Source organism: Podarcis pityusensis (assembly GCF_964106645.2).
Source record: "Podarcis pityusensis genome assembly, chromosome: 6".
Lineage (NCBI taxonomy): Eukaryota > Metazoa > Chordata > Lepidosauria > Squamata > Lacertidae > Podarcis > Podarcis pityusensis.
Genome location: NC_138030.1, coordinates 31,803,329 through 31,820,406, shown reverse-complemented (window position 1 = coordinate 31,820,406; position 17,078 = coordinate 31,803,329). Strand labels below are relative to the sequence as shown.

At 45.2% G+C, this 17,078-nt stretch overlaps 1 protein-coding gene across 1 annotated transcript in view; it reads right to left on the bottom strand.

The window, feature by feature from the left end:
* Positions 1-1,968: 1,968 nt before the first annotated feature.
* DENND2D (DENN domain containing 2D) overlaps positions 1,969-17,078 on the bottom strand; it is a 33,847-nt gene continuing 18,737 nt past the window's right edge. Inside the window, exons 5-12 of the mRNA XM_081009869.1 lie at positions 15,178-15,255; positions 14,509-14,649; positions 7,377-7,525; positions 6,634-6,811; positions 5,570-5,611; positions 4,402-4,486; positions 3,044-3,283; positions 1,969-2,477 (exon numbers count right to left, since the gene is read on the bottom strand). Of these exons, the coding sequence (XP_080865995.1) occupies positions 2,416-2,477; positions 3,044-3,283; positions 4,402-4,486; positions 5,570-5,611; positions 6,634-6,811; positions 7,377-7,525; positions 14,509-14,649; positions 15,178-15,255 (975 nt within the window). The 3' untranslated portion in view covers positions 1,969-2,415. The remainder of the gene's footprint in view (positions 2,478-3,043; positions 3,284-4,401; positions 4,487-5,569; positions 5,612-6,633; positions 6,812-7,376; positions 7,526-14,508; positions 14,650-15,177; positions 15,256-17,078) is intronic.

Genomic DNA, 17,078 nt, shown 5'->3' with positions numbered 1-17,078 from the left:
CAGTGGGGCAATATTGCTGGAAGTCCTCTGGCCTGCCTGTGGAAAGCTCCATCAGGTTGAGGTTCTGCAGGCAGAATAGGTGCAACAGGATGTGCACAGCACATATCAGGGATGAAGGGCACAGGGATACCATATCCTAAGTCCCAGCGAACTGATAGGGCAAAGTATTTAGGGGCTGGCAGCTCCTCCCAGCACACTGGTAAATACAGGTAGTATTTACTCTTTAGTCATATAAATACTGGTAAATACAGGTAAATCTCAGCAATTCTGAATTCCACTCCTTTGGTAGCAGCAAAGGCACTTGCTGGTTTAACCAGGGGGGAACTAATGAAGCAGACTATGAGGGAAACTTCAGGAAGAGATACCCTCTGAAGTAAGTAGATGTTTCAAAAGAATCTATTCTTGTGACTGAGCCTTGGCACTAGAAGGTGAATGCTAGACTGAATATATAGCTGGAGTAGGAACAAAGAGGGCTTTTGGCAGAGTTGTTGTCACCAATGCTTCTAAGAGTGCATCTGCTGGTTGACTAGTCCCTGAGTTCAAATGAAGCAGGCACCAGCAGCCTTTCCCTTTGGTACATGTGGCAGATTGCCACCCTTTCCCCATTGCCCTTCTTTTCTCCTATATGAACAAGAATTTAGATGAACACCATTGTGGAACCTGAAGAGTGAGGCACACACTCCACAGCTGAGATTATGTAGGTTCCAGTGGCATTGTGAATATACTGCATTGCATTTCACAGCAGCAATTGAGTCCATAGCAACTGAGCACAGAAGTCAGGTAAGACGAACTGCAATAGCACTTCCAGTTGTTCCACCTGTAGTTAAATAGGTTGGTATGCTGCCTTTCAAAGTGGTTTAATCCTTACCTTTGTACATGAGAAGCACTTCCTCAAAGAAGATTTAACTCTTATACTCGGACTCTACAAGTTAGTGATTAAGGACTGAAATTTTAGAAGTGGATTCTCAATATATTTGTCTCTAAAAAGAAAACAGATATTTAAAATACAAAGGCAAGTCTTAGAATAAACAGTGTAGGAATCTGCAGATGTTTTAAAACAAGAGTTAACTGGAATTCATTGAAACCTTAGAATACCAGGCCAACTGGGAAAATGTAACTTTTTTGATTTAAAACATTTCACTATTTGTTCACTTATGGTGTCACATCACAGCAGCCTTTGCTATCCGTTGACCTCATTGTATGGTTAAGCTGCCATAGTCCTTCAAATAGCATTCAACTAAAAGTCCTTCAAATAGCATTCAGCGGCTTTATTGTTCCCATTGGAACAATCTCCAGCTCAATCACATGCCAACCCCAATTTATAATTCATATTTTATGTGCCAGGTGAAAGGGTCCCTTTAAAAAAGAAAAGGATGCTTTGAACTAGCACCTCTCTATTGTGTGGTTCAACAGGATTAGGCTGCTTATTCCCCTTCATGGTGTCAATATGAGATAGCATGAAGTTTGCTTTTTAAATCCCTGTCTCACTTCCACATTTTCATTTTTTTTATTCCTTTCAAATCAGTTTGATAACCTTCCTTTCATTCCTTTGCATGCTACTACTTGCCACCACACCCCTTGAGTATTATTATTATTTAGTTGCTTTACTCATAAAAATGTCAAAGCAATTTACAAACACAATGCACACACTAAAACCAATGACAATTACCACAGTCATGAAAGTCTAAACAAAACAAATCCATCTATACAAATAAAAGACAAGTTCTGCAGATCCTGCCCCACCAAATACTTAGAAATCCTTTAAACTAAGGGCCAAAAGCCCTAGGTAAGAAGGAAAATTCAATACGTTTTTTTCCCTTAAGAAAAAATATATGGAACAAGTGGAGCCATTGCTACCTGGCTGAGTGCAGAAACACAACTTTACAAAAATGGAAATAAGAGCAATGAAAAACAGAAGTTTGATTCCAACAAAAGGATGCCATTAGAAGCAAACACTGCATGAAACAATTGATTTGGAAACCATTTAATGAAAACAGAAACGTTTCCAATTAATAAAATTTTTCTCATCACTTGCTATACAATCTTTGTCATTATTAACCATCCCACATCTCCTTCATTTGACTGAATTTCTAGAGTCCTGTTTTGACCAAGATGATCACTTGGTTCATTTCAGTTTCATGCTGCCGTTTTCTTAAAGAACTGCAGTCCTACTTCCAAGCTGGGCTGTTAAATGCAGCCAAATTTTAACTATATAATAGAAAAGCTCTGTAGTGCCAGTCTTGAAAAGGAAAAGAAGATTAAAAAGTAGAGCTTGAAGCCAAGCTGGCCTCTCATGAGAACCAGCGTATCCAATGATGTTGTTGTTCTTCCTAGGAAGTTATCTTTGTCCAAACAGGCAATTACTTTAGGCACAGACCTGTCCATCTGCTGGTGAGCAATCCTGAGAGCCCAAATTCAGGAGAGTCTCCTTTGCTTCTTTTGTTCTTCATATTCATTTAACCTCTTCTGAAAATATCCTGTGAATAAGAAACAAAATGCACCAATCACTACATATGGATTTCCCCACCTAAAGGATCTTGACATCCGCTTCCACATTGCAGTAAAATGTTAGGAACATAAGAAGTTGCCTTAAGATCCATCTAAATGCTGTCTTCATTGACAGGCAGCAGTTCTGTCTGAGGGTGAGGAGCAGTGAATCAGTGGGGCAGTAAACCCCAAGAACAAGGGGATTGGGGTACTAGGACCCAGAAACCTAAATGTTCAGCGAAATCTGGGTAGATGAGTTCCACAACAGATGTGCCACAATTATTTATTTGTTGCAGGGGATCCAGCTATCAGAAGAACACTGGTGGGCATAATATTCATTTTTGCAGCATTCAAACTTGGATGATTTCTCAGTGGGAAATGCCCCCCCCCCCCGCTGCACCTAGCTCTCAACTGTGATAAGTAATTATGTATGGATTGTGGTTGTGAGAAAGACGGAACTCCCAATTTATTCAGCCTGAAATGTGAGTCCTCGTATCCAAACTATATTTATAAGGACTGTTTAAAGGAAGAATGCTTTCACTTATACCAGTTTTACCTTCAACACTCTTCTTGTTCCTTTCTGCTTCTTGAATAAATAAGGAGAACATCTGTGTCTTCACAAACTTTTTCAGAAACTTGCGACTGGTCTTGGAGGTGAGGGCCTTGCAGAACGACCTCTCCTGGAAGCTGCCCTGACCATTCTTGCCCCATTTGATGTGTGCCGGATAGTGGCCAATTGTTTTGACGAAAAACTGCACAAAGGCGTCTGAAACACGCGTGTTGAGTTCCTCAGATGCTTGGGGGTAGGGAGAGAAAATGAGATAATGTACAGTTCAGGTCTAGCACAAATGTTGCTCCTTTCCCAAGCCTCAGGATACAGGACCAGACGGCCTTTTCGTCTGCCTGCCTCTCTTGTGTGTTTTCTTGCATGGAATCAGCCAGTACTTAACATGGATGCACACAAATGGTTCAATATGTGCCCATTTATTATTGATTGCGTCTATATACCCCTTAATCCTTAGCATTTCTAAGAGGTGTACATAAAAATAAACCATGCAGAGAATAAAACAGTAAAGAGACACCATAAAGCTGAAGCCTGCTAGAATAAGGAAGTCTTTGTTGTGTACCTGAAGATCAGCATGAAGGGCACCTGCCTAATCTCAGCCAGGTGGGAGTTCCACAGGTTTGGACCCACAACACAGAGTGCCCCATTTCTGGTGGTTACAAGCTATATTTCTGAGCCATGGGGAACAAACAACACAGACTCCCCGAAGATCTCAGCGATCGGGCAGGGATACAAGGGATCAGGCGGTCCTTAAGATATCCTGGACTCAAGCTGTTAAGGGTCTTGCAGATTAATAGAAGAAGCTTGATGACATATACAAATACACAGACCCCAGGGAACAGACATTACTCATCCTTGCTGAGTTCTTCAGAGTTCTCAGACTTTAATCTCTAATAGGGATTATGGAGAATTCACGTGAACATAGGTACTCTTCACTCTTACAGCCCCTTTAATCAAAGAGCTTTAAAGCTCTGCAAACTCATTTTCTTAATGAGGAAATGTCTACCACTTATACACAGTGGAGGCAGTATGGCGTATTAACTCATCAATTAACTGTGGCATCCTTAAGTCATAAAACCCAATCCTCTAGCATTAAATTGCTAAGGAGCCGCTGCCATGGAAACATAGGGCTCCAAAGGGAAGATCTACCTGCACCACTAGCTTGCATATAATCTGTAATGGCAGAAAGAGCTAGAGATGCAAAATCGTCTCCTCCATCTTTGGAAAGAAGGATCTCCTATCTGAGCTTATCTGTCCAAGGACAGCCATTTTGGAACCCTTCCTTAATCACATTTCTCAAATAGCTCTGTTTTATGTATATAAAGGGAGACGGAGACAGGCAGGCTTACTTTGTACGTTGTTGTTCATCGTGGGCAGGGAGGACAGCATCTCGCTTTGTAGCTTGGCAGGCAAAATCTCTTCTTCGTCACCAACCTGCAGAATTATTAACAGGGAAGTTTAGACAACAGCCGGCCACTGAAAAGCAGCAGATGTGAGGACAAGGGGCTGCCACTCAAAAACAACCCCTTTCTGATGGCACTTTCAGGTCTGCAGGGCTATAAACACGTCTTGCCACTAGCTCCTCCAAGACACATTCTGCACAATGTACAGACAGATGTAATTTATATGTGTCAGGGAACTGCCATCGGCACAGAGGTGAGAGATAGAGGGGGAATTGTGTTACAGTAAGCCTCCGAAAATCTTGCGAAGCAGTTCCTCTTCTGGTGAGGAGGAAAGCCCCACCTCCAGTGGAGAAGAGGTGCAAGGACCAGAGGATGCTAGAATGAGCCTTAACACCGCACCTGAGCAAGCTGGAGAGGAGGGAAGCAAGCCCCTGCCAACGCCCATCATGCGCAGTAGCTTGAGGCGCAGGGAGGGGCAGAAAAGGCTGGGGGTGACGAAACGTTTATGTTGGGGGAGGTACAAGAACAGACCACTCCCGGATTCTGCTAGCGATTGAGCCAGACATGAACTTATGACACTCTTCACTGTAAATAGTTTGCACCAAAATAAAGCCTGTAAAAGACAGGTCGGAGTCCTGCCTGGTTACTCTCGAGCAACCACAACAGCATCTGACAGCATGGATATGCAGTCTCTCATTAGCTATCAACAGGAGCCATCCCATGGCATCAGAGAGGGTACTAAGGAGAACAGAAAGATTATCTCACAAGGAAACCAAGAAACAGGTAGCATGACAACCTGGGAGCTGGATTTGCCATCAGATTATACTGGCCTAGCCTGGCAGAGTGAAGACTGTCTAAATGATCCCAGGGTATTGTCTGAAAGCACATGGTCTAGTAATGTTTTGGAGGCTAGGCAGGTCTGAGTTCGGTTAAAATGCTATTTCTATTCCAAACAATTCCAATACTTAATGATACACGATGTCTGAAAGATTGGCAAAAAGATCTGTCTAGGTTTATTTTACGGGAGAAGAAACCATGGATAAAACATTAGACTCTTATTGACATAAAAGACAGTGGAGACCCAAGGATAATGTTGGATTTGGATCGAACTTACCAATTTTAAGAAATTTCCTTTGCACAGATCAACAAGGAGCACCTAAAAAGGTAAAAATAAAATAAGATTCAGCTTTATTTATCCAGAACTACTTTAAGAATGAGCAAACTATCCAGAGAATGTTCAAAATTGGAGGGATGGAAGAATGCAGGGGATTCAGAAGGCAGTGGCTTCAACCTGCCCAGTAATCATGGGAGTTTTAATTTTTATTATTTGCATTGATTAATCATTTTATACAAAATAAAAAGTCCCAAAGCAACTTGACAAGATATAAATACAACAAATAAAAGCAGTTCAAAACCAGAAAAGTGTGGAACAATGAACAATAGAAAATATATGAAACAGACATTCAGTAGAATATTGTAAGTCTTACCCAACCTGCTAAAATATGAACAGCACTGTAAAAGGCAAATTAATTATCAAAAGCTTGAGCACACAAAAAAGTCTCAGCCTGGCACCTAAAGACTGACAAAGACGGTGTCAGGCACATCTCCCCAAGCAGAATATCCCGCAGACTGCACTGGGGGGCACCACTGAAAAGGCCCGTTCTTGTGTGGCCACACTCTGTACCTACTACTGGCAAGGCACATGGGGAAAAGCATCTGATGAAGACCAGAGGATCCGGGCTAGTTCATATGGAGAGAAGTAGTCCTTGAGGATTTTGTTGTTTTGGGTTTCTTTGGTTTATTTCAAGGTTTTGATGCAAGTTCCTTTGAGAGGTTTGAGTCAGGCCAAAAGGTGTAAACTGACACCATCATAAAATTAAACCAGGAGCCAAAGTGAAATATTTGCACACACAAAAAATATAGGCATACTGCAGTTGGATGAACAACCAACATTGATTTTATGAGAGCCAAATGACCATGCCAAGCCTTTAAGATGACATGGAACTGGATATGAAGGTGGAAGTGATGAAGAATAGCTGCGTTCCCAGCAGGAGGACATAGGCGGACACCACAAATGCCCATCTTGGGTGCTGCAATTGCCCCCAGTACAGAGTCATGTTTTGCTCTCCTGTCATTCAATGCCACTTTCCCCTTACTTAGAGACATGAAGGACAGTACCTCTTCCATGGGTTGCTCCTGAACCTCGTCTAGGTAGCGCTTCTGGATCCCAACCATGAAGGGTGTGGGGCAGCAGACGGTGCTGAGAAGCTGCTCTGGAACCACCGGGATGTACGTATGGGCCCAGATGAAGGGGTAAAGAAGAGCTGCAGCTGCATGGATGCACTTGGAAAGGGAGCTGAAAAGGGAGTCATAATGCTGATGAGATTATTACAGTGGTACCTCGGGTTACGTACTTAATTCGTTCCGGAGATCTGTTCTTAACCTGAAACTGTTCTTAACCTGAAGCACCACTTTAGCCACTGCTGCGCTGCCACATGATTTCTGTTCTCATCCTGAAGCAAAATTCTTAACCTGAGGTACTATTTCTGGGTTAGCGGAGTCTGTAACCTGCAGCGTCTGTAACCTGAAGCGTCTGTAACCTGCAGCGTATGTAACCCAAGGTACCACTGTACTGAGAAACACTCAGAAAGGTTAAGTGCGCACCAGGCCAAAATCAATTGAACATGGCGCACAAATACCCTTATTTCATTACTTTCATTTCACGCCAGTAGAGAGGGCCAAACAAAGTGGCTAGATGGGCCACATTCAGTCATCCTCCACTCCAATCTACGCCAACAGGGAAATAAATTCTGACTAATCACTACACTTCCTGACAGTACAAGCAACAAAGTCACCCCACTGATTTCAGTGGGGCTGAAGCGCAATTAGTTTTCGGCCTAGACTGAAGCCAAGAAATTCACCTGAGTTCCTCGGCCAGGAATACTATCCGTCGTTCCAGCACTGCAGAGGCAAATATCTGGAGGATCTTCTCGGGACTGAGGCACTGAAAGAGGGCCTGAAATTCCACGTGTTCCAAGTGAGAGTCCAGAGGCCGTGTCAGCTCAATATGCTGTGAGGAAGAAAGCAAGACATAGCAGAATGACTATGTTCATCTATGTAGACAGGAGTGGGTACATTTTGTATCATAGGCTTAGCAAAAAACACTCCCCGTTTCCCCCGCACACTATCTCCAGCTACTCAATGAAGAGGAATCATTATGATCAACTAAAATTACTGCCCTAGAATTCAACCTAAATGCCCTTTTTGAATGTAACACTAAATTATGATTTTGCATTATGTGCACAAGTAGCATCAAGCCTTGGGCGTGAGTTCTACGTTACATCTGAACTCGGGAGAACTAAGGCTTGTTCAAATAGGCCAAGAATCTGATTTATTATCCAGATTCGTTCTCAGTTAGTTTAAACAAACCGGAGTCCCCATGAGTTTGGACACATGGCTTAAATGTTTCTTATCTCCTTGTAGCTACACCAGGGAAGAGAGAGAAGGAACGGCACTTGAGCTCCAGGCTTGCTGCTGCTTGTAGCCTCCTGTCTTAGACAACAGTTTCATATATTTTATTTACTTCCATACTATAATGCTAATTTTCGCCTGCAGAGGGCAGTGTGCAAACATTCCTGCTATACCAGTGGCACCGCAAGAATCATGTGTCTGAAAATCCACAAGCTGAGACAGCCAACAAGCCAGGGCCATATGCATACACCTTACACCTGCCAGGATACATTTAATAGGTAAAACAAGAGCAAGCTGTGCACAAAGGGTGGGCCTCAACCGCTTGCAGTTTCGTGAGGCAGAGCGCAGGCTTAAAAGAGCATCTCCCAAGTGGAATGGAACTGGTGTGAATGGGGTAGGCTGGGCTAACACCTCTTCCACTCCCTTTGCTTGCCATGAAGGATGGTGGAGAAACTTGATCCAGTTTGCGTTTCAAACTGAATTTGCCAAATTTGAGCTTTCTGAAGCAAAATGCAAAAAAGCACAGCTGTCATTCAAAATTCGAACTGACCTGAATTTGGAGCTGCAGTGATCCCAAGAATGCACATATTGTTGGGAAAATGTGCATTAGAAATCTTTGTGAAAATACCATACAATAGTCCATTATATTTGGGGAAATTGTTTGCAACAATGTGCACATTATTCAAAACCGTGTGTGTGTGTTTATTGGGAGAAATTAAACAAAAAAGCTGACTAATGTTCCCAAGGATTTAAATAATAATAATAATTACAATTTGCTGCAGAAATGCGGAGAACTGAATTTCAGATCGGAAAAATGAGAAACTGAGAACCCAAAATGACATATCCTTCCACAGGCTACTTGCCATTCAGCAACATCAGTCAATGTCCAGAGGCAGCCCATCGGCCATCATCACTGACTGGAGAGCAGAGAGACAGCCAGGAAGCAAGGAGGACTGTGCCAACTTTGGCTGCAATCACATGCACACACTTACTTTTGAGTATGTCCCATTAAAACCAGTGGAATGCACATCTATTTCCTCCTCTTAAGCCTGTCATTTGCACATAATCCTTTATTTCAAAAGGCAACAGTGGTGCAACAGCTTCGGTAACCTTTGGACTTTCCATACTGCAAGTGACTCACTACAGCGAAGGCAGAGAAGCAAATCCTTGATTCCAGGCAGAACTAACTATTCTTGTTTATTTTGCAAGCTTAGGGTGGAATGCAGTGTAGTCCTAACAAGATCATTTCATGGGCGCAGGCATTTCTGCAACATTCCCCTCTCTCCTCTCCTGCACCGTTCTGGGGGTTCCCCTGACCCTCCAGAGCAGACCTGGGGGAGATGGGAGGGTGGGGGTGCAGAGGGAGGCAAGGGCGGGCAAAGTTCTGCCGTGCTACTGACAGTCCTTGTGCTGGCTTCTGCTAGCAGGACTGGGTAGTTAAAACCCAGATCTTAATTTTAGCTGCCCACTAAAAACAAGAGAGACTATGGCCTGCTCAAAAGTGGCAGAAATGTGGAATGAGGTGTTCTCTGAGATCTCTTTGACAACTAAACTAACTATTAAGCCATCATTCCACCTGACACTTTTGAACCTGTATATGGAAACAGAACAGGGTCTGAAAAGCAAGTAATTTATTTCTCATCTCTTAACAGCAGCCTAGGGCTCTATTACCAAATCCTGGAAGTCCTTCAGTCTTAATAATTTGGATTGCTGGTACTTTAAAGTTTGGCAAATTGCCCTCCTTGAAAAGATATCTCATAAACTACAAGCATCTAAAGGGCAGAGCGGGAATGAGCTCTTTTTGTTACATGGCATGGTTTTACTTCTTAAATGAATACTGAGGTACATGATCGCTCGCTGTCATCAGCATGTGCAAACATATGGTGCATCTAAGATGTTATAGAAGCTTTATTCTCAATAATGATGGAATTCACAGGTGGAGAATAGTTTGTTTTTCCATATCTTTATTATGGGCAAAGGGAATTGTTGCAGGAGTTAATACTTCATTACCCCTCTGAGGCCGTGCTGTATCTTTGTACTTTTGTCCTTTCAGGCTGCGATGCTTTATGGGGTTATATGTTTTATTCTTTTTATTTCTTTTGCTCCTTTTTTGGACTAACAAATCGATAATTTTTTTTTTGTTAAAATAAAACAAAATACAAAATAGACCATAGTAATCCCAGCCAAAGCGGCCTATAACTCTGTTGGGCCAGAAAATAGCCGCATCGACTCAGAACAGCTTTTTGACAATTTGCACAGAGAAGACAAATTTGTGTGGTAGGTCCAAAAGTACATACTATATACACCATACAGGACTTGCTGTAGGTTTGCCTGCCCTTCCATTGCCATTCTGTTTCCTCCTGACATTGCACTGTGCAGCAGGCAGATGCTCTGCTTGCCCTGTGAGAATCAGTAGATCTCTGAATACCAGTTGCTATGAGCTCCAGGTATGGAGACTGTTGCTGTGCTCAGCCCCTGCTTTCCCACAGGGATCTGTTTAGGCATTATGAGACCAGGAGGCTGGAGTAGGTGGGCCTTTTCCCACTTCTCATGCTTTAAATTATCTGGTTTTAAAATTTATTTTCAAAGCACAATGAAGTTTATTCCATTTGTTCCCCCTTTCTCGTTTTTAAAAAGCAGAATCATTCTTTAAAACATTTCACAACTATTCCTGTAATGGGGTGAGAAAATGTCGTTTAGTGACAATAACGTCGTTTCAGCCACTCCGTCTTGCCCTAGGGTCAGCTTCCACTACAAAGATGAGAAACTGGCTCTTTCCTGAGCAAAGTCTGCAATGCAAACACAAGGAACTGGTTTCCTGAGCAAAATCCTGCAGAGGAGGTTTATACATGTGCACAAAAACCAGCAAGGGCACTTCCACAAGGGTGTGACTGCTGAAATAATCAGTTTTCTGTGCGCAGTTTCTCCTTCTCTATAAAAGTCAAGCTGAAAAGTGTCTGGTGGAAACATACTGCTTTGCCCATTTAAGGATAATGAAAAGACGCTGATGCTTTTGAGGAAAATGCAGGCTGCACTCACTATCTAACTCTTCCAGCTGCCTTAAACATTGAGCAAGCCAGGAAATCATACCAGAATTTCATTCTCTGGCAGCTGAAAGAAACAAACTTTTGACATCATAACAGGAAGTCAAAACTCACTAGCACAGAGCACAGAAAGGCAAGTGACGCTTTGTGGCCGAGGACCTAACTAATATTTCTAAGTAAGAGGACCTCTCCCTAGGGAGGAAACTTGCTATGGGCTAGAAGAGATGCCAGACACATTAGAGGGCAGGTCACTTACACCTTTCATGGTTGCATCAAAGAGGAAATTTGGGTAGGTGCTGTTGTCATGTCCTAGTATGGCAGGAGGGAATCTACGTCAGCCCAAATCTGTGCAAATATTAAAATGGACACAAGTCCTGTCCTCCACTGTATCTGGCGACTTTTTACAAAGTAGAAAACCACATTCCCATCCCATTGTAGAGAATTTCTTGCACTATGATTCAGCATGCCAATATCAATCCAAACCACTCATGCTGTTATGATCAGACAAGCAATACTAATGGGGCAGGTAGATGCAGAAGCAGTCACAGATTTTGGATTTCTAATACAGTGGTACCTCAGGTTAAGTACTTAATTCATTCCGGAGGTCCGTACTTAACCTGAAACTGTTCTTAACTTGAGGCACCACTTTAGCTAATGGGGGCTCTTGCTGCCGCCGCGCCGCCGGAGCACGATTTCTGTTCTCATCCTGAAGCAAAGTTCTTAACCTGAAGCACTATTTCTGGGTTAGTGGAGTCTGTAACCTGAAGCGTATATGTAACCTGAGGTACCACTGTAGTTATAAAGGACAGGGTGTTTTTGGCAGGTACGACTGTAATAAAAACTACACCTACCGTATTTTTCGGACCATAGGACGCACTTTTTCCCCTCCAAAAATGAAGGGGAAATGTGTGTGCGTCCTATGGAGCGAATGCAGACTCCTCGGCTTCAGCGATAGCAATGCGAAGCCTCCGAAGCCTGCGCTCCGGAGGCTTCGCGTTGCTTCCGCTGAAGCCAGGAGAGTCTGCTCTTTGAGGCTGGCGGTGGGGGAAAGCAGCGCTTCCCCCATCGCCAGCCCCAGAGGATGGGGGGCAGCGAGAAGGCGCGCGACGCCTTGCCGCTACCCTCCAACCCGGCTTCGAGGCTGGCGGTGGGGAAAGCAGCGCTTCCCCCATCGCCAGCCCCAGAGGATGGGGGGCAGCGAGAAGGCGCGCGACGCCTTGCCGCTACCCTCCAACCCGGCTTCGAGGCTGGCGGTGGGGAAAGCAGCGCTTCCCCCATCGCCAGCCCCAGAGGATGGGGGGCAGCGGGAAGGCGCGCGACGCCTTGCCGCTACCCTCCAACCCGGCTTCGAGGCTGGCGGTGGGGAAAGCAGCGCTTCCCCCATCGCCAGCCCCAGAGGATGGGGGGCAGCGGGAAGGCGCGCGACGCCTTGCCGCTACCCTCCAACCCGGCTTCGAGGCTGGCGGTGGGGAAAGCAGCGCTTCCCCCATCGCCAGCCCCAGAGGATGGGGGGCAGCGGGAAGGCGCGCGACGCCTTGCCGCTACCCTCCAACCCGGCTTCGAGGCTGGCGGTGGGGAAAGCAGCGCTTCCCCCATCGCCAGCCCCAGAGGATGGGGGGCAGCGGGAAGGCGCGCGACGCCCTCCCGCTACTCTCCAACCCTCCTGCGGGCTTTTGCGGGAGATGGGGGAATTCCCCCACCTCCCGCAAAAGCAGGCAAAAGCCGCGCGCTCTTTAAAGGGGCTCCGCGGCTTTTCTAGGAGGTGGGGGAATTCCCCCACCTCCTAGAAAAGCCCGCAGGAGCCACGCACCCTTTAAAGAGCGAGCGGCTCTTGGGGGCTTTTCCCCAAGGAGGGAGAAGGGACTGACTGGCCGAGTCAGTCCCTTCTCCCTCCTGCGGGCTTTTGGGGGAGATGGGGGAATTCCCCCACCTCCCGCAAAAGCCCGCAAAAGCCTCGTGCTCTTTAAAGGGGCTCCGCGGCTTCTGCTGGCTTTTCTAGGAGGTGGGGGAATTCCCCCACCTCCTAGAAAAGCCTGCAGGAGCCGCGCACCCTTTAAAGAGCGCATCCGCTCTTGGGGGCTTTTCCCCGAGGAGGGAGAAGGGACTGACTGGCCGTTTCAGTCCCTTCTCCCTCCTGGTCGAAAAGCCCGCAGGAGTCGCGCGGGGCTCCTGTGGGCTTTTGCGGGAGGTTGGGGAATTCCGCCACCTCCCGCAAAAGCAGGGAGAAGGTCTTGGAGTAGCGGACAGGCTGCGTGCAGCCTGTCCGCTGCTCCCAAAGCTGCGGGGGGGAAATCATATTTTTTTCCTTGATTTCCCCCCCTGAAAACTAGGTGCGTCCTATGGGCCGGTGCGTCCTATAGTCCGAAAAATACGGTACATAAATTCCCTCTCCTATGCAACTGTTAATAGCCTAGGAATCTTTTCTTGTCCTCCTGAATGACAGCAGTGGAGCACACTCTTTGCGTACAGATTCAATCCCTCACCTGTCCAGGTGGAATGAAGGTCAGGTAGTATGTGACATGAAAGGCCTATTTCTGAGATCCTAGAGCAGCAGTGGGAAACCTGTCGCCCTTCCTATCAGCCCAGATTATTGACCATGCTGGAGGCAGCTGATGGGAGTTGGAGCCCAACAACATCAAGAGGAGCACAAGTTCCCCACCCCAGTCCTAGAGAACCACTTTCAGTCAGAACAAACAACAGTCAAATAGCCTGACCTGGTATAGGGTACTTTCCAATGTTCCTGACTGTGGGCACGTAAGCCTCTCAAGGCACACGCTGGACAATTCATATGTCTAATCTTCCCATGTCAATTGAGTTTTCTTCCCCTGCCTCCTATCTCAACTGCAGTGTGCTTGCAGTGGAGAAGTCATCAGTTTTGTTAGTCATACCACTTTCTGAAGTGAAAAATTGTGGTTTGTGTCCATGACTAACAACTCATGTGGTCCATGGGTTTCAAGATGATAAAATCCAGGCAGACACATATAAACAAAAGTTAGCCACATAAAGGCTCACTTCAAATGCAGTACAGATGTATGTTTTGTGATGCTAACCATAGTTAAGTGAGCAACCCATTTTTAGTTTCCAGGTGTACAACAGGCAAACCATGGCTTAGAGCTTCTTGACCAGTCCCTTCCATCTATCCACCATTCCTTTTCCTAAATTCACTGCCATCTCCATTGTGCAGTAGTCTCTTCAGGAGGAAGCGTGGCCCATAAAGTGGTTTGTCAATGCTCTGTGAATTGTGATGTAATGCGAAACCATAGTTAGCTCAAACTGCAACTTGCAGACCAGCTTCAAACCATGGCTTCAGCACCTGGTTTATCCCCAAGAACTATGTTTTTGGGGCAGGTTTGGGTTCAGATGTTAACATGAAACTGTGACATTCAGACCATGGTTTCAAGTTAACACCTGAACCCAGGCAGAGAGTGTTTTGTGATCACCAGCTCCTGCCTTATTGCACTCCCTGCTGAACTACCATTACTGACTTATTTACTAGTCATGATAGAACCAGCTGAGGTTATTATCAGCAGCTACAAACCTCTGTCCCTGAGTCGGGGATGAAGCTTTTAATGGTGACCGTTCTTCCTGGTGCTGGAAAAGGGGATTCCCGTAGACCTTGCATAAAGGGATAGATGACAGCTGCAGAGATCTGCCGCCTTTTCTCCACCTCATCCAAAATCTAATGGGGAAAAAGAAGGGTATCAGTCGCTTGACAGCCACTCCGAATCTGCTCGCACCCCTCCAGGGACTTACCAAAGAAAGAGAATTCTCAGCAAGGAAGCCACATTATGATGCACAAGACTTAATTTTGCTTCTTTCATCTTCGACATCTTGGTGCCAACTCCTCTTGTAAACTGCCTTTCCTCTAAGGGCATCTCATCCTCCCAACCACTCTGCAGGACTGGGAAGCTTGAGTGGCAGCACTTCCCATGCCTAGGTTACTGTACCACACTGGCTCTTAATTTTAATAATGATGTGCAGAGCACATTTCCACTGATCAATAGGTTTGGGATTACAAGGCATGTCATCTAGGTGAGATGGAGCCTCTTTCTTTGTACTGGTTCCTCATAAGGGGAATACCAGAAGTTGGTAGATTTAACCATGGAATAACGAAACAAGCAATTCTGAGCCAAATCTATTTTTCTGTATGTGCTGAAGAGTAAAAGGGATGACTGGGGTGCGGGGAGAGATAGTCCAGAACTCCTACCTTTGAAAACAGGCCAAAACAACCCAAGCAGCTTACAATGCAGTAAACCTCTGGAAGACGTGCACCTCGTCCAGATGGCTGAAAAAATCATTTTGCACAAAGGTTAACCACCACAAAATGTCATGTTCAAACTGCATGTTTATAGTATGCAAATACACAAAAACATTCCTATAGCAACAAGAAGAGGTGGCTTAAGTCACTAAACACAACTTTCAAGGCCCCTAAACTGAATTGTTGGTTATGGAGTGGTGAAAGCAAAAATACAGGGCTATTTGCAACAAGCCCCTTTGGGGTGGGATGTATTTCTTCTTTTCTGCAGCAGATGGAACACATTTTGTCATCTAGGATAAGGACAGAAAGAAAGCCCCGAACACTAGACCAGTTTGAACGCCCTCCTGCTCTCTCTCAAGATCAAGAAGACACCAGCTTAACTCACTGAACACAGAAGAAAGGTGAATTCTGGATGACCCAGTTTTGTGAAAATCACCCACGGAACTTGAAAATTGGGTTTAGCAACAGGAAGCAATGCAGTTTCACTATGCCAACAGAGGGGGAGAGGGGAATCTCCTGGTTTTTTTATAAGCTAACTAAACAGTTTATTTCTAAATTTAGCCGAGTCCTGATTAAGTCACAGTGCGCATTTCCATGAAGCATCCTCATGACACAAAATGAGCCTCAAGTGATTTCCTCCCCCCCCCTTACCCACAGCCTGAGACATGAGAATTTAGTAGATGTGAAATAAACCGGATGGTGAACAGATGGTTAAGCTCTTTGTCACCATAGAAAACAACCTAAGCTGTGGAGGGACCAAGTATAAACAGCTCTGCATGGATGAATATTGACTGGGCAGAAGGCATCTGCGTGGTGTTTCCTTTGGAGCTCTGACATGCTGAGGCTGAAGCCCCAAACCCACCTATTGCGGAGCAAGCTGCATTAAGTTAATTAACTTCTGAGTAAAACGTGCATAGGACTTGTGCTGCCAAGTGAGAGCAAACTGTCACTGCATGTAGGACATAGCATCTGGACACAACCATGGCAGGTTTCCTGGTAGTCCACATGACAAATCAATAGAAATCAGCATGCAAGTCCAGGGCACTGCTATGAGATACCTACTTTTGGGGGCTGGAGAGGCAGGGGCGACAATGCTTCCTGAACTTCCGGTTTCACACTAAAGCACTGAAACAGGCACAAGGAAAGCTTCCCTGGGCACATGCCCTGGTTCTGAGTCTGGAGTTTCCTCAGAACACAGGTAGGAGCAATGATGGCATGACTCAAAGTGAGTCATACAAGAGCCTTACAGAATGTGAATATACAGATTTAAAGGGTGGCATGGGCTGGTGGTCGGAGTGAAGCATTTCCCTCACCTACAAACCTCTCCTAAAGCCCCCCTTCAGCCACTTTTCTCCCTATGTGTGTGGAATGGGTTATATGTGGACACAGAATACCACTGGGAGGGGTAAAATGGCTTTTTAAAAAGGCGGAAAGGAGGCAGAAGCTCAGCCCCCTTCTATGGTATGTTTTAAAGAACCACACACCCAGTTGTGGGGGTTTGTTGGTGGACACCCCCCTTATGTCATGCCCTGTTTGGCCTCAAGACAATTCCTTCTTTATGGTCACACATCCAACAGCCTCCCCCTTCTTCTGAATCACTACATTTGAAGTATTTCCCACCCCCACCCCTCAAACTGTCCCTTCAGCTGTTTGGGATTTTTCTTTGTAAATATTTCTATTGAGTGGTTTTCTGAACATACAAATAGCAAACATCAACATCAAACAGAACCACAGAATATCTGCTACAATAGTGTTCACTGTGAAGTCCTGTAGATTAACTTAAAGAATCTCTCCACAGGTCTCCATGGGTTGATGGAGGAATTATGGGATGACTAGTTCTGTTAACATAT